The 23,260-nt window shown below is 39.8% G+C and overlaps 1 protein-coding gene across 9 annotated transcripts in view; it reads right to left on the bottom strand.

The window, feature by feature from the left end:
• LOC133634127 (VPS10 domain-containing receptor SorCS1) overlaps positions 1–7,552 on the bottom strand; it is a 499,576-nt gene extending 492,024 nt beyond the window's left edge. For all 9 annotated transcript variants that reach the window (XR_009821878.1, XR_009821879.1, XM_062027161.1 and 6 more), the window contains exon 1: positions 6,922–7,552. Coding sequence is in view for 7 of the 9 variants with exons in the window: in XM_062027161.1 (XP_061883145.1) it covers positions 6,922–7,464 (543 nt within the window). In the remaining 2 variants the exon portion in view is untranslated. The remainder of the gene's footprint in view (positions 1–6,921) is intronic.
• Between the last annotated feature and the right edge of the window lie 15,708 nt (positions 7,553–23,260).

Raw genomic sequence — 23,260 nt, 5'->3', positions numbered from 1 at the left:
GGACGAAAGGGAAGTGGGAAGGCGTGTCCAACGCATAAATAGAGACAGGTGTCACAGCAATTATTGCAGTAGGAGGGACAACTACACAATGGTTCCACATTGACAAAACATCGAACAACCTTTAGGTATTTACATGTAACTTACACATTTTGTGTAATCATAACAATAATACAACATTATAAAATACATTATTTACATGACATAATTGACCCTGTTACAAGTATGTATGTATGTATGTATGTAAAACGCTGTGTCTTGATGTCCAAGAAAAATTTCTCCTCTGAGACAATAAAGCTAATTATTATTATTATTATTATTATTATTATTATTATTATACAGCCTTAGGTCAAAGTGCACACAATTTCCAAAAAGGAAAACATTTTCAACTTCTCTGTCTCTGCAATTGACTTACTTTATATTTATGACTATTGGGCAATACTTGAATTAATGTACTGTAACATACCAGCTAGTTAAAGTGTTTACACATAAGCATTCACACATATGGTTTTCTACACCAAAATTAATCTATTTATTATTAAACTTCTTCTTCAGATTTTGGCATGTTCTACCTTCCACATGTTTCATCCGATTCAAACCATTCCAACTTCAAACTGTACAGTCTATTTGGGAATTGTGGCCTTTCCCTTAACACATTCCAAAAATTCCCAGCTTTCCCAAAATTTCAGGTTTTCCGGGAAATTTTTCCCATTCAAAATGAATTGGCCATTTTTCAAACTTCCACCATTTCCACATTTTTCAACCAATTCAAACCATTCCACCTTCAACACATTCCACCATTCTGGAAATTCATCCATCCATGTCTACCGCTTATTCCCTTCGGAGTTGTGGGGGACGCTGGAGTCTATCTCAGCTACCATCAGGCGGAATGTTCTAGAATTCCTGGTTTTCCAAAGCACTATTTCCACCCTTTTTTCTGTCGACTACTCGTCCCACATTTTTCAACCCACTTCAACCGTTCCACCGTCAAAACATTCCACTTAATTAGGACAAAAAAACTGAGTTGTTTTTTGAACTGGAAAAATTCCCAGTTTTACCGAAATTCTGGGAATTCCGTAATACAATTTCTCAATTCAACATGTTACGACTTCAACATTTCTCGAACAATTTGAAACATTTCAACACCAAGCATTTGAACTCATTCAGACCATTCAAATTGTTTACCATTTTAAAGAAAATTCCCGCTTTTCCTGAAATTTCCAAATTTTTAAGGAAATTCCCATTTAAATCAATGGGACATTCGTCAAAGTTCCACAATCCCCACATTTTTCATCGGACTCAAACTGTTCCAACTTCAAAATATTCAGCCTGTTCAGGAATTGTGTGCTCTACTTCAACAATTCTAAGAAAAATTCCAGGATTTCAGTCCAAATTCAGCGTTGGAGCATTCACACGCAATTCCTTCAGGAATTGCCTCATTTAGTTTCTATTATTAGACAGCCTTAGGTCAAAGTGCACACAATTTCCAAAAAGGAACACATTTTCAACTTAGCTCTGTCTCTGCAATTGACTTACTTTATTTTTATTGGGCAGGGAATAAGCGGTAGAAAATGGATGGATGAATACTTGAATTCATGTACTGTAACTACACCAGCTAGTTGGTGAGTTTTTTTGTAATTGATTTTTTTTTTTCTTTTGCTGCTCCCTTTCCAGTACCCACAAATCAACAGTTTTTGTAATTGATTGAAGTATTTTTGGTTTGTTTTCTCTTGCTGCCCCCTTTCCAGTACCCACAAGTCAACAGTTTTTGTAATTGATTGAAGTATTGTTGGGTTCTTTTCTTTTGCTGCCCCCTTTCCAGTACCCACAAATCAACAGTTTTTGTAATTGATTGAAGTATTTTTGGTTTGTTTTCTTTTACTGCCCCCTTTCCAATACCCACAAATCAACAGTTTTTATAATTGATTTAAGTATGTTTGTTGTGTTTTCTTTCGCTGCCCCCTTTCCAGTACCCACAAATCAACAGTTTTTATAATTGATTGAAATATTTTTGGTTTGTTTTCTCTTGCTGCCACCTTTCCAGTACCCACAAAACAACAGTTTTTATAATTGATTTAAGTATTTTTGGTGTGTTTTCTTTCGCTGCCCCCTTTCCAGTACCCACAAATCAACAGTTTTTGTAATTGATTGAGGTATGTTTTATTTGTTTTCTTTTGATGCCCCCTTTCCAGTAACCACAAATCAAAAGTTTTTGTAATTCATTGAAGTATTTTTGGTTTGTTTTCTTTTCCTGCCCCCTTTCCAGTACTCACAAATCAACAGTTTTTGTAATTGATTGAGGTATTTTTGGTTAGTTTTATTTTGCTTGCCCCTTTCCAGTACCCACAATTTACCAGTTTTTGTAATTGATTGAATTATTTTTGGTTTATTTTCTTTTGCTGGCCCCTTCCAGTAACCACAAATCAACAGTTTTTATAATTGATTGAGGTATTTTTGATTTGTTTTCTCTTGCAGCCACTTTTCCAGTACAGTGTTTCCCACACATTAATTTATTTGTGGCGGCCCGCCACGAAAGAATTAAGGCCGCGGCAAAAAATATATTTATTTATTTATTTATTTTTTTTTATTTTTTTTTTTGTCCTGTCCAGCTTCTCAAGCAAATCATATAGTTGATGTAGATGCCCATATCGGCTGTTCAGATTTACTTTATAAAAGAGAAATGTAGGATCAAGATTTTTGGAGCTCTTTGTTCAGTGGATCATATGTTTGATGAAGCTTTGTGTCTATCTACCACCACTACTGTTTTCTGTTTATTTGTTACTGACTGTGGCAGGACACCTCTGCCTCTGTTTCACTTTATGTTGCTGGTAAATAATTTGGTTGTAGTAGTAGGCTAAAGTTAAATTATTTAGTATGCACTAATTAAAGGGGCAGAGCTTTAAGAGACATTTTAGCTTTTATATTTTTATAAGATATATTTTTTGTAAGAACCACCATTAATAAATATATTTCAGTGAATAACTTATTGTTCAAATCTGTATATAAATATGTACATAAAGTATTGTAATTTTATTGTAAAATGGATGGATGGATGGATGGATGGACGTTTAAAACAAAACTGTTATTATTAATTAGTAAGTATACATTTTTAGAGCCTTTTTAGAGAAAATCATATCATTGTAGTAAATTGTGCAAATTACTTGATGATGTCATGGTGACCACGCCCATAGCCACGCCCCCACCGCCACAGGTATCTTGGCAGTTTATGGGAAACACTGCAGTACCCACAAATCCACAGTTTTTGTAATTGATTGAAGTATTTATGGTTTGTTTTCTTTTGCTGCCCCCTTCCCAGTACCCACAAATCAACAGTTTTTGTCATTTATTGAGGTATCTTTGGTTTGTTTTTTTGTGCTGCTCCCTTTCCAGTACCCACAAATCAACAGTTTTAGTAGTTGATTAAAGTATTTTTGGTTTGTTTTCTTTTGCTGCTTCCTTTCCAGTACCCGCAAAACAACAGTTTTTGTAATTGATTGAAGTATTTTTGGTTTGTTTTCTTTTTCTGCCCCCTTTCCAGTACCCACAAATCAACAGTTTTTTATAATTGATTGAGGTATTTTTGGTTTGTTTTCTTTTGCTGCCCCCTTTCCAGTACCCACAAATCAACAGTTTTTGTAATTGATTGAGGTAATTTTGATTTGTTTTCTCTTGCTGCCACCCTTCCAGTACCCACAAATCAACAGTTTTAGTAACTGATTAAGGTATTTTTGGTTTGTTTTCTTGTGCTGCCCCCTTTCCAGTACCCACAAATCAACAGTTTTTATAATTGATTGAAGTATTTTCGGTGTGTTTTCTTTTGCTACCCCCTTTCCAGTACCCACAAATCAACAGTTTTTGTAATTGTTTGAAATATTTTTGGTGTGTTTTCTTTTGCTGTCCCCTTTCCAGTACCCACAAATCAACAGTTTTTATAATTGATTTAAGTATTTTTGGTTTGCTTTCTTTTGCTGCCCCCTTTCCAGTACCCACAAATCAACAGTTTTAGTAACTGATTAAGGTATTTTTGGTTTGTTTTCTTGTGCTGCCCCCTTTCCAGTACCCACAAATCAACAGTTTTTATAATTGATTGAAGTATTTTCGGTGTGTTTTCTTTTGCTACCCCCTATCCAGTACCCACAAATCAACTGCTTTTGTAATTGTTTGAAATATTTTTGGTGTGTTTTCTTTTGCTGTCCCCTTTCCAGTACCCACAAATCAACAGTTTTTGTAACTGATTGAGGTATTTTTGGTTTGTTTTCTTTTGCTGCCCCCTTTCCAGTACCCACAAATCAACAGTTTTTATAATTGATTGAAGTATTTTCGGTGTGTTTTCTTTTGCTACCCCCTATCCAGTACCCACAAATCAACTGTTTTTGTAATTGTTTGAAATATTTTTGGTGTGTTTTCTTTTGCTGTCCCCTTTCCAGTACCCACAAATCAACAGTTTTTGTAACTGATTGAGGTATTTTTGGTTTGTTTTCTTTTGCTGCCCCCTTTCCAGTACCCACAAATCAACAGTTTTTGTAATTGATTGAGGTAATTTTGATTTGTTTTCTCTTGCTGCCACCCTTCCAGTACCCACAAATCAACAGTTTTTGTAACTGATTAAGGTATTTTTGGTTTGTTTTCTTGTGCTGCCCCCTTTCCAGTACCCACAAATCAACAGTTTTTATAATTGATTTAAGTATTTTTGGTTTGCTTTCTTTTGCTGCCCCCTTTCCAGTACCCACAAATCAACAGTTTTAGTAACTGATTAAGGTATTTTTGGTTTGTTTTCTTGTGCTGCCCCCTTTCCAGTACCCACAAATCAACAGTTTTGGTAACTGATTGAGGTATTTTTGGTTTGTTTTCTTTTGCTGCCCCCTTTCCAGTACCCACAAATCAACAGTTTTTGTAATTGATTGAGGTAATTTTGATTTGTTTTCTCTTGCTGCCACCCTTCCAGTACCCACAAATCAACAGTTTTTGTAACTGATTAAGGTATTTTTGGTTTGTTTTCTTGTGCTGCCCCCTTTCCAGTACCCACAAATCAACAGTTTTTATAATTGATTGAAGTATTTTCGGTGTGTTTTCTTTTGCTACACCCTTTCCAGTACCCACAAATCAACAGTTTTTGTAATTGTTTGAAATATTTTTGGTGTGTTTTCTTTTGCTGTCCCCTTTCCAGTACCCACAAATCAACAGTTTTTATAATTGATTGAAGTATTTTTGGTTTGCTTTCTTTTGCTGCCCCCTTTCCAGTACCCACAAATCAACAGTTTTTGTAACTGATTAAGGTATTTTTGGTTTGTTTTCTTTTGCTGCCCCCTTTCCAGTACCCACAAATCAACAGTTTTTATAATTGATTGAAGTATTTTCGGTGTGTTTTCTTTTGCTACCCCCTTTCCAGTACCCACAAATCAACAGTTTTTATAATTGATTTAAGTATTTTTGGCTTTCTTTCTTTTCCTGCCCCCTTTCCAGTACCCACAAATCAACAGTTTTTGTAACTGATTAAGGTATTTTTGGTTTGTTTTCTTGTGCTGCCCCTTTCCATTACCCACAAATCAACAGTTTTTATAATTGATTGAAGTATTTTCGGTGTGTTTTCTTTTGCTACCCCCTTTCCAGTACCCACAAACCAACAGTTTTTGTAATTGTTTGAAATATTTTTGGTGTGTTTTCTTTTGCTGTCCCCTTTACAGTACCCACAAATCAACAGTTTTTATAATTGATTTAAGTATTTTTGGTTTGCTTTCTTTTGCTGCCCCCTTTCCAGTACCCACAAATCAACAGTTTTTGTAACTGATTAAGGTATTGTTGGTTTGTTTTCTTGTGCTGCCCCATTTCCAGTACCCACAAATCAACAGTTTTTTTATAATTGATTGAGGTATTTTTGGTTTGTTTTCTTTTGCTGCCCCCTTTCCAGTACCCACAAATCAACAGTTTTTGTAACTGATTGAGGTATTTTTGGTTTGTTTTCTTTTGCTGCCCCCTTTCCAGTACCCACAAATCAACAGTTTTTGTAATTGATTGAGGTAATTTTGATTTGTTTTCTCTTGCTGCCACCCTTCCAGTACCCACAAATCAACAGTTTTAGTAACTGATTAAGGTATTTTTGGTTTGTTTTCTTGTGCTGCCCCCTTTCCAGTACCCACAAATCAACAGTTTGTATAATTGATTGAAGTATTTTCGGTGTGTTTTCTTTTGCTACCCCCTTTCCAGTACCCACAAATCAACAGTTTTTTTTAATTGATTGAAGTATTTTTGGTTTGTTTTCTTTTTCTGCCCCCTTTCCAGTACCCACAAATCAACAGTTTTTGTAATTGTTTGAAATATTGTTGGTGTGTTTTCTTTTGCTGTCCCCTTTCCAGTACCCACAAATCAACAGTTTTTGTAATTGTTTGAAATATTGTTGGTGTGTTTTCTTTTGCTGCCCCCTTTCCAGTACCCACAAATCAACAGTTTTTGTAATTGTTTGAAATATTGTTGGTGTGTTTTCTTTTGCTGTCCCCTTTCCAGTACCCACAAATCAACAGTTTTTGTAATTGTTTGAAATATTGTTGGTGTGTTTTCTTTTGCTGCCCCCTTTCCAGTACCCACAAATCAACAGTTTTTTATAAGTGATTGAGGTATTTTTGGTTTGTTTTCTTTTGCTGCCCCCTTTCCAGTACCCACAAATCAACAGTTTTTGTAACTGATTAAGGTATTTTTGGTTTGTTTTCTTGTGCTGCCCCATTCCCAGTACCCACAAATCAACAGTTTTTGTAACTGATTGAGGTATTTTTGTTTTGTTTTCTTTTGCTTCCCCCTTCCAGTACCCACAAATCAACAGTTTTTATCATTGATTTAAGTATTTTTGGGTTTGCTTTCTTTTGCTGCCCCCTTTCCAGTACCCACAAATCAACAGTTTCTGGCCAAAGGGTGAGAGGACGGACGACTTACGCTACTGTTCTGCCCAGACCAATGCACCATCGCCTGGTTGTGAGATGAATCCCCGGTCAAGGCGAACGTTGAGCTGTTCAGTTTGAGCTCGTCCTGACCGACTCTCCTCTCGGCTCTGCCTCCACTTTGTCCGACTTTGTCGTCTCCGCTCCGCCTGGGACGTCTTCTAGCGCCGTCGCACTGGTGAATGTTCAAAAAGTCTCTCCGGCCGTCTTGGTCGACGGGGTGCGGCTTGTCTGTATTCCGTGTTGTTTCCAGCGGCGAAGACGCGCGACGCAGCCTTCCACTTCCACTTCCACTCCCACTCCGCACACCTGCAGCAGCCGCTTCCTCGTCACCGAAAACTTCTCCTTTTAACCCTGAAGGAGTTTCCCGCGCGGTGAATTCCACCAGCAATTCCCGCGCAAGCCCCGTGTGTCCACGCCGACACGACCTGCAGGTTATCTCGCTGTTTGCGCGTTGAAATATGATAAAGCAAGTCATTACCATCCAAAACCGAAGCGCGCGGTCCGACTTTGGAACAGATATCAGCCTCCCCTCCATTGTCGGCGGCGGACACTGAATGATCTCGCAGCGTGGTTGTTAAACCCACGAGCGACGTGGTGTGGAAAAGAAAAAGTGCATCCGAGTCAAAGTGGTCCAAGTTGAAGGATTTGGTCATTGGAAGCTGCACGCGCGAGGGGGCGTGGCTGGTGGGAGGGGACTGAGCGTGGAGTCGTGGATTTATTATGTCCCCACTATCATTCTCTGCAGGGTACTAAAGTTGAGCTAAGGAAAATAAGGACAATATATATGACATGCCCAATTCTTCCCAAAATTAAAGAAATACAATTTAAAATTATAAATGGAATATACCCTTTATTCGATTCAAAATCGATTTTTTTTTTTCAATTCAACACGATTCTCGATTCAAAAATGATATTTTCCCGATTCAAAAGGATTCTCTATTCATTCGATACATAGATTTCAGCAGGATCTACCCCAGTCTGCTGACATGCAAGCAGAGTAGTAGATTTTTGTAAAAAAAAGCTTTTATAATTGTAAAGGACAATGTTTTATCAACTGATTGCAATAATGTAAATTTGTTTTAACTATTAAATGAACCAAAAATATGACTTATTTGATCTTTGTGAAAATATTGGACACAGTGTGTTGTCAAGCTTATGAGATGCGATGCAAGTGTAAGCCACTGTGACACTATTGTTCATTTTTATTTTATTTTATAAATGTCTAATGATAATGTCAGTGAGGGATTTTTAATCACTGCTATGTTGAAATTGTAACTAATATCGATACTGTTGTTGATGATATTTAGTTTTGTTCTGTGTCGTGTTTGTGTCTCCTCTCAATTGCGCTGTTTATTGCAGTTCTGAATGTTGCTGGGTCGGGTTTGATTTTGGAATTGGATTGCATTGTTCTGGTATTGCTGTGTATTGTTTTGTTGGATTGATTCATTAAAAAATAATAAATAAATACATTTTAAAAAATTATAAAAAAATAAATAAATAATACATCGATTTTTTAAAAATGAGAATCGATTCTGAATCGCACAACGTGAGAATCGCGATTCGAATTCAAATCGATTTTTTCCCACACCCCTAATACCCTTCAAAGTTTTTTTTAAACTTCAATTTAACATGGAGGTTGATGGCTGTTATATCTGTGGAGCTGTAGAGCAGTGTTTTTCAACCACTGTGCCGCGGCCATACTTGCCAACCATGAGACCTCCGAATTAGGGAGATTGGGGTGGTTTTTTTTTTTAGGTGGACGGGGTCTTCTGGGGGGCGGGGTTAAGGGGGAGGAGTATATTTATAGCTAGAATTCACTGAAATTCAAGTATTTCTTATATATATATATATATATATATATATATATATATATATATATATATATATATATATATATATATATATATATATATACACTACCGTTCAAAAGTTTGGGGTCACACTGAAATATCCTTATTTTTGAAGGAAAAGCACTGTACTTTTCAATGAAAATAACTTTAAACTAGTCTTAACTTGTCTTTGGGCAAGACACTTCACCCTTGCTCCTGATGGCTGCTGGTTAGCGCCTTGCATGGCAGCTCCCGCCATCAGTGTGTGAATGTGTGTGTGAATGGGTGAATGTGGAAATACTGTCAAAGCGCTTTGAGTACCTTGAAGGTAGAAAAGCGCTATATAAGTTTAACACATTTATTATTTATCATTATTTATAACTTTAAAGAAATACACTCTATACATTGCTAATGTGGTAAATGACTATTCTAGCTGCAAATGTCTGGTTTTTGGTGCAATATCTACATAGGTGTATAGAGGCCCATTTCCAGCAACTATCATTCCGGTGTTCTAATGGTACAATGTGTTTGCTCATTGGCTCAGAAGGCTAATTGATGATTAGAAAACCCTTGTGCAATCATGTTCACACATCTGAAAACAGTTTAGCTCGTTACAGAAGCTACAAAACTGACCTTCCTTTGAGCAGATTGAGTTTCTGGAGCATCACATTTGTGGGGTCAATTAAACGCTCAAAATGGCCAGAAAAAGAGAACTTTCATCTGAAACTCAACAGTCTATTCTTGTTCTTAGAAATGAAGGCTATTCCACAAAATTGTGTGGGTGACCCCAAACTTTTGAACGGTAGTATATATATATATATATATATATATATATATATATATATATACATATATATATATATATATATATATATATATATATTATAGATGCACGGTTTGCGGACACAACCGCGGAGTCTGCGGATAATCCGAGGGTCGGGCGGATGCATGACAAAAAAAATAGATTTTAAATAGATTCGGGCGGGTGGCAGTTGAACCAATTCAGAAAAAAAAAATGCATAGTTAAATGTTGTTACCCACATACGAAAAACGAGCAGCACTCTTTGAAACAGGCAATTATTCATCAGGCACTGCTGAAGCTGTCACGCCAAATTTCTTCCCCCCTACAAAAACACTCCCCCCATTTACTTCCGGGGCTGCGTCCAATAAAGTCACAAAGTTGCCGGGGGTCCTTAACCCGCACGCGACTGTCCTGTTTCGCGCCTGTACAAAAAAAACAATAATCGATTTCTTCAGATTCCAGCAGCTGTCAAAGACAAAGTATCCTTCCAGCGACGGGCAGTCAAAGTCGAAGTGCTATCGATCGCTGTCAATGACGTAAGAGGAAACATGACCACGGAAGTAAATGGGGGGGGGGGGAGGTTTTTGTCGGGGGAAGAAATTGTGGTCGGGGGTGGGCATGGTTGGGCCGGGGTCGTGGTTGGGGGCGTGGTTAAGGGCGTGGTTAAGAGGGGAATATATTTAAACTAGAATTCACCAACTCAAGTATTTCATATATATATATATATATATATATATATATATATATATATATATATATATATATATATATATATATATATATATATATATATATATATATATATATATATATATACATATTTTTTTTTTTTTTTTAATTTATTTTATTTTTTTTTATTTTTTATTTTATTTTATTATAGCTCCTGATGGGTGCTGGTAGCGCCTTGCATGGCAGCTCCCTCCATCAGTGTGTGAATGTGTGTGTGAATGGGTGAATGTGGAAATACTGTCAAAGCGCTTTGAGTACCTTGAAGGTAGAAAAGCGCTATACAAGTATAACCCATTTATCATTTATCATTACATATAAATAAAATAAATACTTGAATTTCAGTGTTCTGGAGGCTATCCAGTAGATGGCAGTATTGTCCTGTTTAAGAGTGTCACAACATTGCTGTTTACGGCAGACGAACTGCTTTACGGTAGACGAAAACGTGACTGCTGTTGTTGTGTGTTGTTACCGCGCTGGGAGGACGTTAATGAAACTGCTTAACAATAAACCCACATAAGAAACCAAGAACTCGCCCTCGATCCTTCTACAGTTATAATGTCATTGGGCAGGCACACTGTTAATATTGTGGGAAAGCGGACGTGAAAACAGACTGTCGCCGCTGTCCCCACTCAGGTCCGCATGGAGCTGGAGGGGGCGTGGCCTCCAGCTCCGGCTGAATTCCGGGAGTTTATCGGGAGAAAATTTCTGCCGGGAGGTTATCGGGAGAGGCGCTGAATACCGGGAGTCTCCCGGTAAAACCGGGAGGGTTGGCAAGTATGCTCTAATGCGTGGCCAAGAGATATTAATGCGTGGCACGCATTGAATGTCTCTGCTGCATTGGATCAGTCTCCTTTCTTTAACAGGAATGCCTTGCATCGTCTATATTAGATATAACAATGGGTGGGTGGCGGGTGGCGGGCGGTTGTGGTTTTGATAAAATGTTAGTTTGGGTGGATGACGACTTTTGTGATGCGGTTGCGGATGAAATAATTGCCTATCCGCGCATCTCTAATATGTATATATATATACATATAGAAGAAATACTTGAAATTCAAGTATTTCTTCTATATATATATATAAGAAATACTTGAATTTCAGTGTTCATTTATTTACACATATACTTGACTTGACTTGACTTCATTTATTCATGCTTGCAGTGGAACCAAGGCCCCACTGAAAAAACAGCTGAACTTTCCAATGAATATTAAACAAACAAAGATAAAACATTTTAAGTCTCTTTGTCTTGGCTTTGGGCTCGGGTTCAGCCAGCTTATGTTGGTTCCTCAATGTCCTGGCAGTGCGGCTGCCTCGTGTTGGAGGTAGCAGGTCATGCAGAGGGTGTTGCTCATCATGCATATCCCTGACCAGCTTCACTGCAGCCTCCTCTCTCCTGGTCTGGAGTGATGGTAGGGCTTGTGAGATGTTTCCAGTTCTCCTCGTAATGATTTTACAGGCACGTTTCTGGACTCGCTCTAGCTCTGCCTGTTGTTTTTTGGAGCAGCCCACTAAGAGCACTGAGCTATATTCCAGACACGGCCTGATGAGAGTGGTGTAGATGGTAACAAGGTCGTCTTCAGGTAGTCCATGTCTCGCCATGACTGTCAGGTAGTGCAGCCGCTTGGAGGCGGTTTTTATTGCCTTCTCCATGTGCACATCTCCAGTCAGGTTTTGATCGAGGTGGTAACCCAGGTACTTTGTTGTTTCCACGACAGGGACCTCCTGTCCTCCCAACATCAGTGCAGGAGGTTGTGATGGATTTCGGGCAAAACATATCCGGAGTTCTACCGACTTTTTCCCGTTGAGTATCATTTTCTTATTTGCTGCCCATTCATCCAGCCTTTGTGCCTCCTGGCACATCGTTGTGTCTGACATGATGTTGGATATGGGGATCACTCTCGATAGCCCGATGTCGTCTGCATATCCGACATCAAGGTTGTCCTCAAAAACAGCATCCCGGGTGGCCATGTAAAGGAGGAAGACATATGGGGAGACAACACCCCCTTGTGGCACCCCAGATGTAACTTCAATCCAGGGGCTGTGAGCTCCATTTGCCACCACTCTCTGTCTCCTTCCTGAGATGTAACTATGTAGCTAGGCTGTCAGATATGGGCACAGTCCTAGGTCCAGTATGTTTTGCATCAGGATCCCATGGTCAATTACATCAAAAGCTCTCGACTTATCTGCCAACAGTACTCTCACCATCGTTGGTTTGGAATCGGTTTCGGTAAGCCAGGTGTGCATTGCCCTGACTAGAGCTGTTGTAGTACTGTGCTTAGGCAGATATGCATATTGATTATTACATACGTCAAGCACGGTTGGCATAAGCTTTTTCTACACAAAACGTTCTATTGTTTTCCCCACACAAGAAGTTAGTGAGATAGGACGCCAGTTTGAGATTGAGCCAGGGTCTTGGCCTTTGGGTATGGGACAGACATTTGACTCCTTCCATACATCGGGGACACACCCCTGTTGGAAAGAGCAGTTGGCCAGATGTGTGATGACCGGTGCCAGGTCCTCTGCATGTTCTTTCAGCAGCCAGGTGGGAATGCCATCCGGCCCACTTGCTTTCTGGGGGTCCAGCCGAGTGAGGGCTAGCTTCATCTCACCTATGCTACAGATGTCACTTGGTGTAGCTCTTGGTAGGGGATAGACACAATAGGGCGTTGCTTTAGTCCACGACTCTATATACACACACATAACACTCCTCTCTACTCATTGTTGTATTTGAAAGTGCAATGCTTTGCAGCCAGTAGCAAAGCCTTTGAAGGAGCATAGGTATGGGCAGCATCTGTGAAATTTAATTTGCAGGAAAGGAGTGAGTTTAGGGTTGAATTGTCCATCCTCGTTCTATTCTCTGTCACTATCTTTTTTTGGACATGACTACTTGCTGTAGTTTTGAAGCAATGCATGATGGGATTCCGGATGTTGTGTGTCAGTGTATTAACGTGCCGGCTGGAATAAACACACGCTGAGAAATAGCTCCGTGCCTGCCTACTTTATGGGTTATAGATAAACCTATGGATAACGGAAACATATATAATAGTCTCCTTGTTGTGTGTGCAGTTGTGCACTCTCCAAAAGCCGTAGATCTTATAACGTGACTGTTTATATGGAGGAAAAGTGGACGTGACGACAGGCTGTCCTCACTCAAGTCCGGCTGGAAATCGGGAGAAATTCGGGAGAATGGTTGTCCAGGGAGATTTTCGGGAGAGGCACTGAAATTCGGGAGTCTCCTGGAAAATTTGTGAGGGTTGGCAAGTATGGCCGCGGCACACTAGTGTGCCGTGAGATACAGTCTGGTGTGCCGTGGGAGATTATCTAATTTCACCTATTTGGGTTAAAAAGATTTTTTGCAAACCAGTAATTATAGTCTGCAAATTATGTGTTGTTGTTGAGTGTCGGTGCTGTCTAGAGCTCGGCAGAGTAACCGTGTAATACTCTTCCATAGCAGTAGGTGGTGCCCGGTAGCTAATTGCTTTGTAGATGTCGGAAACAGCGGGAGGCAGTGTGCAGGTAAAAAGGTATTTAATGCTTAAACCAAAAAAATACACAAAAGGTGAGTGCCCCTAAGAAAAGGCATTGAAGCTTAGGGAAGGCTATGCAGAACGAAACTAAAACTGAACTGGCTACAAAGTGAACAAAAACAGAATGCTGGACGACAGCAAAGACTTACTGTGGAGCAAAGACGGCGTCCACAATGGCACGTGACATGACAATCGACAATGTCCCCACTAAGCAGGATAAAAACAAAGTAGATGCGGGAAGTATTGCTACAGGAAAATACCAAAAAAAAGAAAAAGCCACCAAAATAGGAGCGCAAGACAAGAACTAAAACACTACACACAGGAAAACAGCAAAAAAGTCACAGGGTGATGTGACTGGTGGTGACAGTACATCTACTTTGAGAAAAGAGCTATGTTGATGCATGCTTGGTTATGCTTTAAAGTCGTATCCAACAATTGCGACAATGACTTTTTACTGTCGACTGAGTTTCGTTTTTTAATTATTTCTGCTGGTGGTATGCTTCCGCATTTTTTCGACGCAAAAAATGTGCCTTGGCTCAAAAAAGGTTGAAAAACACTGCTGTAGAGGATGTCAATCATCCGTTTGTGGAATGTGAGAGTGTACATGTGTTTTGGGAGGAGATCAGAGATTGGCTGAGAAACAAGGGTGTGGAGATGTCCCCACTCTCTATAGAAGAGATCAATTTTGGTGTTTTTGTAAACGACTGTAACATAGAAATGTTTGTCAACATTGTTATGCTCCAGTAAAGTAAGGCCTACATTTTCTAATTGGCTTAATGCGTTACAATTATCAATCACATCTTGGAGAATGATTAAGAGTACAAAAGCCCTTAAATTGATATCCTTGTTAAAAACGTTTAAAGTGATTTAGGTAGCCTTTTTTTGTCTTTTTTTTTTCATATTTTTTAGTATTACTACTCCATCTGTATTTGCTTTTGTTTTCTTTCCTTGATGTTGAAAGTGCCTTGACTTTTGTGTGAACTATAAATGTATGCTTGTTGTTCAATAAAAAATTTAAATACGAAGCAGGCTAAATTGAGGCCCAGAGCAAAATTGTATTTGCTAAGTATAAAAATGTACCTGAAATTTTTGAATGAATGAAACTGCTGTTCTAAATGTGTCCACTGGATGTCGCAATAACAATTATTTATTTATTTATTATTTATTTATTATTTATTTATTATTTATTTATTATTTATTTATTATTTATTTATTATTTATTTATTATTTATTTATTTATCATTTGTATCTTTGTAGATGATGCTACATATGTACAAAATACACCACATGATGTTTAGTACATCAGTCGAGGAAAATGGTCAAACTACATAAATAACATCTTGTTATTTGATTTTGATCCCATTTTTTTTATCTTGATAGATTGAAAATCAACACCAATGAATTGACTGATGAACATTATCACATAATTTGTTCCGAATGTATAAATAACGACAAATAAAGATAGAATACTATTAACCGCTACATGTAAGTGTAAAAAAACCCCAACAACATTATGATTTGTACATTTTCATAATGTTCTTGTTCTATTTTTAAAGAAAGAAAACAATCTGGAAGTTGTGTTTATTTTTAAGTTATCGCGCAGTAATTTTACCAGCATAATATGACCCCTTTAATGCACCATATAATCCTGTGCGCCTTTTGTATGAATATAGAGCTAAATAGACCCGCTCATCAGCAGTGCGCCTTGTAATCCGATGCGCTATATGGTCCTAAAAACACGGTACTAAAGCATTTAGAGTAACAATCTACAATTTATGTTATCAATGTACTGAACTGTAATCCAAACACCGACATGAAGCTCCTTCTCTCTGCAAATGGCAAGCATTCGTTTCCAATGATGTCGTCTCACGGCGATTGAAGCTACGGAATGGACCAAGGGTCAAAAAGGTGTCAGGAAGCATGCGCGTTAAACGCACATAAAAACAATTATCGCCGTTAAAGGAACTTATAGTTAACGCGTTATTGCGTTAACTTTGATACCCTTAATTTATACATGCTTTTATAAATGGCAGGGACGTGGCGTCCCTATACACTGTACTCACTGTTTGAAATAAAAGCATGAAAAATATAATTATACTGTATTATAGGTGGGAAAATTTGTTAATTCTCAGATGCATCATAATTAGAACGTGGGCGATTCATTAATTGATGGATAAATGTCCAAAAATCGATTATTCACCTTTATCAAAGTAAGTATCAAAGCATCAGTTCTAGGTTTGATTTTAAATAACCATGGGAAAACCATTAGTGAACATTCTTTGAACATGATGTGATAGCTGAATTATCACGGACACACACGGAGGTGGGAGGAGGAGAGGACAGCTTGCTTGAATGTGAAGTAGTGAAAAGAGAAAATACCAGTACATGTCTTGTACGTTTCAACAGAAGGTTAAAAGGATCCTCATTAACGTGGACAGCAACCATGTAAGAAGAGGAAATTAGAAAGGGAATAAAAAACGTCAGGAGAAACAATAATAATAATAACAACAATACAGTCTGGTATCCTTTTCAGCTATATATATATATACAAAACCAGTGAAGTTGGCACTTTTGTGTAAATGGTAAATAAAAACAGAATACAATGATTTGCAAATCCTTTTCAACCTATATTCAATTGAATAGACTGCGAAGACAAGATACTTAACGTTCAAACTGGAAAACGTTGTTATTTTTTTGGGAAATATTAGCTCTTTTGGAATTTGATGCCTGGAACATGTTTCAAAAAAGCTGGCACAAGTGGCAAAAAAGACTGAGAAAGTTGAGGAATGCTCATCAAACATTTATTTGGAACATTCCACAGGTGAACAAGCCATACTTGCCAAGACTCCCGAATTTCAGTGCTCCTCCCGAAAATCTCCCGGGGCAACCATTTTCCCGAATTTCTCCTCGATTATCACCCGGACAACAATATTAAGGGCGTGCCGGGATGGCACTGCCTTTAGCGTCCTCTACAACCTGTCGACGCGTCTGCTTTTTCACCTTACAAACAGCGTGCCGGCCCAGTCACATGCTGTAAGCGGCTTCTACACACACACGAAAGTGACTGGAAGACATACTTGATCAACAGCCATACACTGAGGGTGCCCGTATAAACAACTTTAACAGTGTTAAAAATCTGCGCCACACTGTGAACCCACACCAAACAAGAATGACAAACACATTTCGGGAGAACATCCGCACCGTAACACAACATAAACACAACAGAACAAATACCCAGAATCCCTTGCATCCCTAACTCTTCCGGGTTACAGTATACACCCAGCTACCCCCCCCCCCCCCATCCTCCCGAATTCGAAGGTCTCAAGGTTGCCAAGTATGGAACAGGCTAATTGGGAACAGGTGTCTGCCATGGTTGGGTATAAAAGCAGCTTCCATTAAATGCTCAGTCATTCACAAACAAGGATGGGGCGAGGGTCACCACTTTGTGAACAAATGCGTGAGCAAATTGTCCAACAGTCTAAGAACAACATTTCTCAACCAGCTATTGCAAGGAATTTAGGGATTTCACCATCTGCGGTCTGTAATATCGTCAAAATGTTCAGAGAATCTGGAGAAATCACTGCACGTAAGCGATGATATTACGGACCTTCGATCCCTCAGGCGGTACTGTATCAAAAAGCGACATCAGTGTGTAAATGATATCACCACGTGGGCTCAGGAACGCTTCAGAAAACTACTGTCAGTAACTACAGTTGGTCGCTACATCTGTAAGTGCAAGTTAAAACTCTACTATGCAAAGCCAAAGCCATTTATCAACAACACCCAGAAACATCGCCAGCTTTGCTGGGCCCGAGCTCAACTAAGCTGGACTGATGCAAAGTGGAAAAGTGTTCTGTGGTCTGACGAGTCCATCCATCCATCCATTTTCTAACGATTGTCCCTTTCGGGGTCACGGGGGGTGCTGGAGCCTATTTCAGCTGCATTCGGGTGGAAGGCGGGGTACACCCTGGACAAGTCGCCATCTCATCACAGGGCCAACACAGATAGACAGACAACATTCACACTCACATTCACACACAAGGGCCAATTTAGTGTTTGCCCAGGTGCATGTCTTTGGATGTGGGAGGAAGCCGGAGTACCCAAAGGGAACCCTCGCAGTCACGGGGAGAACATGTAAACTCCACACAGAAAGATCCCGAGCCCAGGATTGAACCCAGGACCTTCATATTGTGAGGCACATGTACTAACCCCTGGTCCACCGTGCAGCCTGGTCTGAAGAGTCCACATTTCAAACTGTTTTTGGAAATTGTGGACGTTGTGTCCGGAACAAAGAGGAAAAGAACCATCCGGATTGTTATAGGCGCAAAGTTGTGATGGTATGGGGGTGTATCAAAGCCCAAGGCATGGGTAACTTACACATCGGTGAAGGCACCATTAATGCTGAAAGGTACATACAGGTTTTGGAGGCATATGATTAATACAAATTGTATATAATGTAATACATCAGTCAAGCCGGAAGACAAAGCTCTCAATTTACCGGTCGATCTACGTTCCCATCCTCACCTATGGTCATGAGCTTTGGGTTATGACCGAAAGGACAAGATCACGGGTACAAGCGGCCAAAATGAGTTTCCTCCGCCGGGTGGCGGGGCTCTCCCTTAGAGATAGGGTGAGAAGCTCTGCTATCCGGGGGGAGCTCAAAGAAAAGCCGCTGCTCCTCCACATCGAGAGGAGCCAGATGAGGTGGTTCGGGCATCTGGTCAGGATGCCACCCGAACGCCTCCCTAGGGAGGTGTTTAGGGCACGTCTGACCGGTAGGAGGCCACGGGGAAAATCCAGGACAAGTTGGGAAGACTATGTCTCCCGGCTGGCCTGGGAACGCCTTGGACGAAGTGGCTGGGGAGAGGGAAGTCTGGGCTTCCCTGCTTAGGCTGCTGCCCCGTGACCCGACCTCGAATAAGCGGAAGAAGATGGATGGATGACATCAGTCAAGTCACTAATTTGTTCAATATGCGGTTGTTTTAATGTCTCTGCCAGAATAATTGTATCTAAGTTATCACTATTGTGTTTCAATGAGTTCCCCGCGAGAAGACAAGAGCTGTCTTTGATCCTACCAAGAAGAAGGCTTGTAAAACTCCACTGTGTAGGATGGGAAGCAACATGAAGGTGTTCTGTTTCTTTGATGTATTATTATCCACAGAAAGAAGCGGAGAGGAAGCAGGACCTGACTCCCCTCCAGAGACCTTTTCTTTGAACTGTTTTACGACCTTTTCTTCGAACTATTTGTAATCAAAGGCGACGGCTGTTTACGACCCCCCTCCCTTAGAAACAGCTGTTGCCATGTAATCAGGGAAAGTCCAAATAAAAGAGGAGGCGTACAATCTTTCGTCAGAGCGTGGTGACACTGTGCAAGGGTACAGGTGTACGCGTTTCTCCTCAATTTAGCCAAATGTAATTCTGTCTCTGTTTAATTCCTTGCTTCTTGTCTTGTTTAATAGATGTCATCAGTATTTGAACCTGACAGTCTCCATTTGGTAAACAAATACACTTGAAAAAAACTATTGTTTATTTTTGTCAAACATACACAGCAGAAGAATGTTTAAATTTCAGTTTTGACTCTTAGTAAATATTTTTGTTTTGCATCTATAGGAACTTCAAGACACAGACAACTGGGAGACTGGTGTAATACACGAGCACTCAATTTTTTGTTATGGTTCCTGAAGATGAACGAGCCTTGGAAGACCTTAAGAGCACTATTGATCCTCTGGAACATGGTCGGGATGTGTACATACGATTTTGTCAAATCCCCCTTATGGTTATTGCCATTTTGATGACAACACTTCCTGTAACTGCAGGTACGGCCATTTCAACCTACTTCACATCCTGTTTACATTCTGTACACACCAGCACGACCATTTCAAAGAACTTCGAGGCTCGTGGCATTTCTGATGAGTTTTCTTCCACAATTGTCTGTGGTAATCTGAAATTCATTGCTCAATTATGTGTTGTCTGTACACCTGTTCAATCTCTCTCTCGTCCACGGTGTGGGGTGCAGCTGGCGTGAGGCAGCAGCACACACCTGAGGACAATTAGTGGCAGCTTATTTAACCTGGCTGCTGACAACATGTGAGCACCGGAACTTTGTCACTGCTTGCAACCTGTTGGTCGTGCCAGAGAACTCACTAGTTCGTTGTGTACCATTCTTCTCAGGTTTGCCTGTATTATTCCTAGCCTTGTCTAGCGTTTTATTTTGTAATTTATCTATTTACTTCTTTCATGAAGTATGTTTTCCTAGCCTTGTCTAGCGCTTTTAGTTTTGTGTGTTTTTTCTCGTAGTAGTTTTTTGTGTTTACCACCATCGCCTTTGTTTTGTTACTTTGTGCCATCTCCTAAATAAAAGGAAGAACAATTGTATACACTTTACGTCTCTGCATCCCGGGGATCCACCTCACCAATTCCTAACATTGTCATACCTACTGTGTTAGCCTGTCTAAGAGATAACTTTGTGTGATCAGAAACGCTTAAAAATTCTTTAATGGCGCCTTTATTTGGAATATTTTTTCAGCGAGGGGGGCTTTGTTCCCTGGCAGGTCTTTATTGTGATGAGACAGAAAAAGATGACACGGTGGTCCTTTATTAAAGCAAAAAGAAAGCACTACCTCGACAAAAGCCGATGAATGATTGCCTCACACTGCTAGTTTGTGCCAACGCTAGTGGCGACTATGTGAAGCCACTGCTTGTTTATAATTCCGATACTCCCAGATTGTTCAACAATCCATCCATCCATCCATTTTCTACCGCTTATTCCCTTCGGGGTCGCGGGGGGCGCTGGAGCCTATCTCAACAATGCCACACAATGCCCAGAAACAAGGTAAAATGATTTACCTTTTTTCGCTTTATGGTTTTTGAACGCACCAACAAGACTTGTGTTTGTGTGCGTGTTCAGTGTTGACATATAAACTCGCTGGAATGTTGTTTGGACTATAAAAGAGATAGTAAAGCTATCATCCCCTTGTTATATATATATATATATATATATATATATATATATATATATATATATATATATATATATATATATATATATATATATATATATACACATATGTCCTGGGCATGACATTAAAGTAAATCCGGCAGTGGAGGCTCCTCTATGGGGTCTTGGGGCACTAGGAGGTTAACCCCTTTACTACTGTTACCCCAGGTGGCCCTTGACAAAGGCCTAGTACCTGACTGCCCCCTAGCCAGGGATACGGTGAAGACCTCAACGGCGGAGCAGGCGGAAGACGGTAGATTTAAGAACTACCACAACGGCCGCGATGGCGGTAGAAGGCTGCAGCAGAAAAGGGTCCCCAGTCGTCTTGGACTCCATGCCACTGGACCCTGACCCGATTCTGTCAAGGATCATGTGGTGACTGTCTGTGCACCAGTCTTCCCACGTTAAACTAAGTCACACACAGGCATCCTCCATAAAGGGATACACCCCTACCAGGAGGATCGTCATACTTGTTCGAGTGACCGCCGATGATGATGATGATGACATACTGTATACATACATACATACATACATACATATATATATATACATATATATATATGTTCAGTGTTGACATATAAACTCGCTGTAATGTTGTTTGGACTATAAAAGAGGTTGTAAAGCTATCATCCCCTTGTTATGTTGGTTTGAGATATATATATATATATATATATATATATATATATATATATATATATATATATATATATATATATATATATATATATATATATATATATATATATATATATATATACCAGTGGCGTGCAGTCACTAGAGGCAGGGGAGGCGGGGCCTCACCTGCCATCATGGAAAGAAAAAAAATGTAAAAAGAAAAAAATAATAATTAAATTGTTATATGTATCCAGTGATTATACTAAAGTTATTTTCCATTTAACTTCACCAGTTTTAGATTATTTTTATTTTTATTTTCACACTTTGCCGTTCAAATACTGAGAAGAGACGGTGCGGTGATCAGCAGCCAATTGAGGCACGTCACTGATTTGTGCCTCAACATGGATTGTGCACAATGACTCGGCTAACTGCTGAGCTGCTGTGCAGTGACACTGTATTGCTATATGAATTATATCAGCTAACTAAACTATGGCATAGTTTAGTTAGCTGAGGTATATAATGTACAGTGTATTTTGTCAAAAACTGTATGTCCATCCATCCATCCATCTTCTTCCGCTTATCCGAGGTCGGGTCGCGGGGGCAGCAGCCTAAGCAGGGAAACCCAGACTTCCTCTCCCCAGCCACTTCGTCCAGCTCCTCCCGGGGGATCCCGAGGCGTTCCCAGGCCAGCCGGAAGACATAGTCTTCCCAACGTGTCCTGGGTCTTCCCCGTGGCCTCCTACCGGTCGGACGTGCCCTAAACACCTCCCCAGGGAGGCGTTCGGGTGGCATCCTGACCAGATGCCCGAACCACCTCATCTGGCTCCTCTCGATGTGGAGGAGCAGCGGCTTTGCTTTGAGCTCCCCCCGGATGGCAGAGCTTCTCACCCTATCTCTAAAGGAGAGCCCCGCCACCCGGCGGAAGAAAACTGTATGTGTGTAACGTATTTCTTGTGCTGAGCATTCATAAAACTGCTGCAAAAGACGTACTGGTTGAGGCTCGCAGTAATCCGGCCTCCTGGTGGTAGAGGGCGGTAGTGCTCCCAGAGATCATTCCTCGGCCGCAGAAGAAAAAAAAATTAAATAAAAAAAAAGTTTGCAAGTCAATTAGTGCAGCTATTGTTTATTTCCTCTCGCCTGGACTTTTATTAAAAACATGGAGGATTACATATGTAAAATAAAACAGTTTTCTAAACTGGACTTTCAATCGAAGCAGGAGGTAATAATTAAAGGTAGACCAACGCCGGAGCTAAAAGGTTTGCTTTTGACTTTGGAACAGAAAACCCGTTCTTTTCAAACGGCGTGGTACACACGCAAAGGCTGGCTTTGTGGATGTCCAGCAAGAAAGGTAAGACGCTAATAATGTTTTTTTTTTATTAAATGTGCTTTTTTGTGTGCTACAGTTGTGTAAAGAATGCTGGTATGAGCTTTTAAACATAACCCGTTAACTGCAGCCAATCACATGGTGAATAAGATACTATTTAGGGTTCATATGTTTGTAAATCTGACTGTGATGATGCAGTGCCTCACCAGACATTAACCTCACCGCACGCCACTGATATATACTGTATACATATATAAATAAACATTGATTGATTGATTGAACTATACAAATAGTTCAAATAATCTAGTGGGATCTGAGCCGAGGATGTCATTGTGGCTTGTGCAGCCCTTTGAGACACTCGTGATTTATAAATAAACTTTGATTGATTGATTGATACACTACTTTGTATTATATATGGCAACAATGGGGGATTAATGCCCTTCGACAAAAGGATCGCGAATAAGAATCTCATTGACAGTGGCGCAGACTACAATGGCAGAAGCGTGCAGAT

Source organism: Entelurus aequoreus, linkage group LG18 (assembly GCF_033978785.1).
Source record: "Entelurus aequoreus isolate RoL-2023_Sb linkage group LG18, RoL_Eaeq_v1.1, whole genome shotgun sequence".
NCBI lineage: Eukaryota > Metazoa > Chordata > Actinopteri > Syngnathiformes > Syngnathidae > Entelurus > Entelurus aequoreus.
The sequence above is the reverse complement of the archived record's forward strand: the minus strand, read 5'-3'. Positions and strand labels throughout refer to the sequence as shown.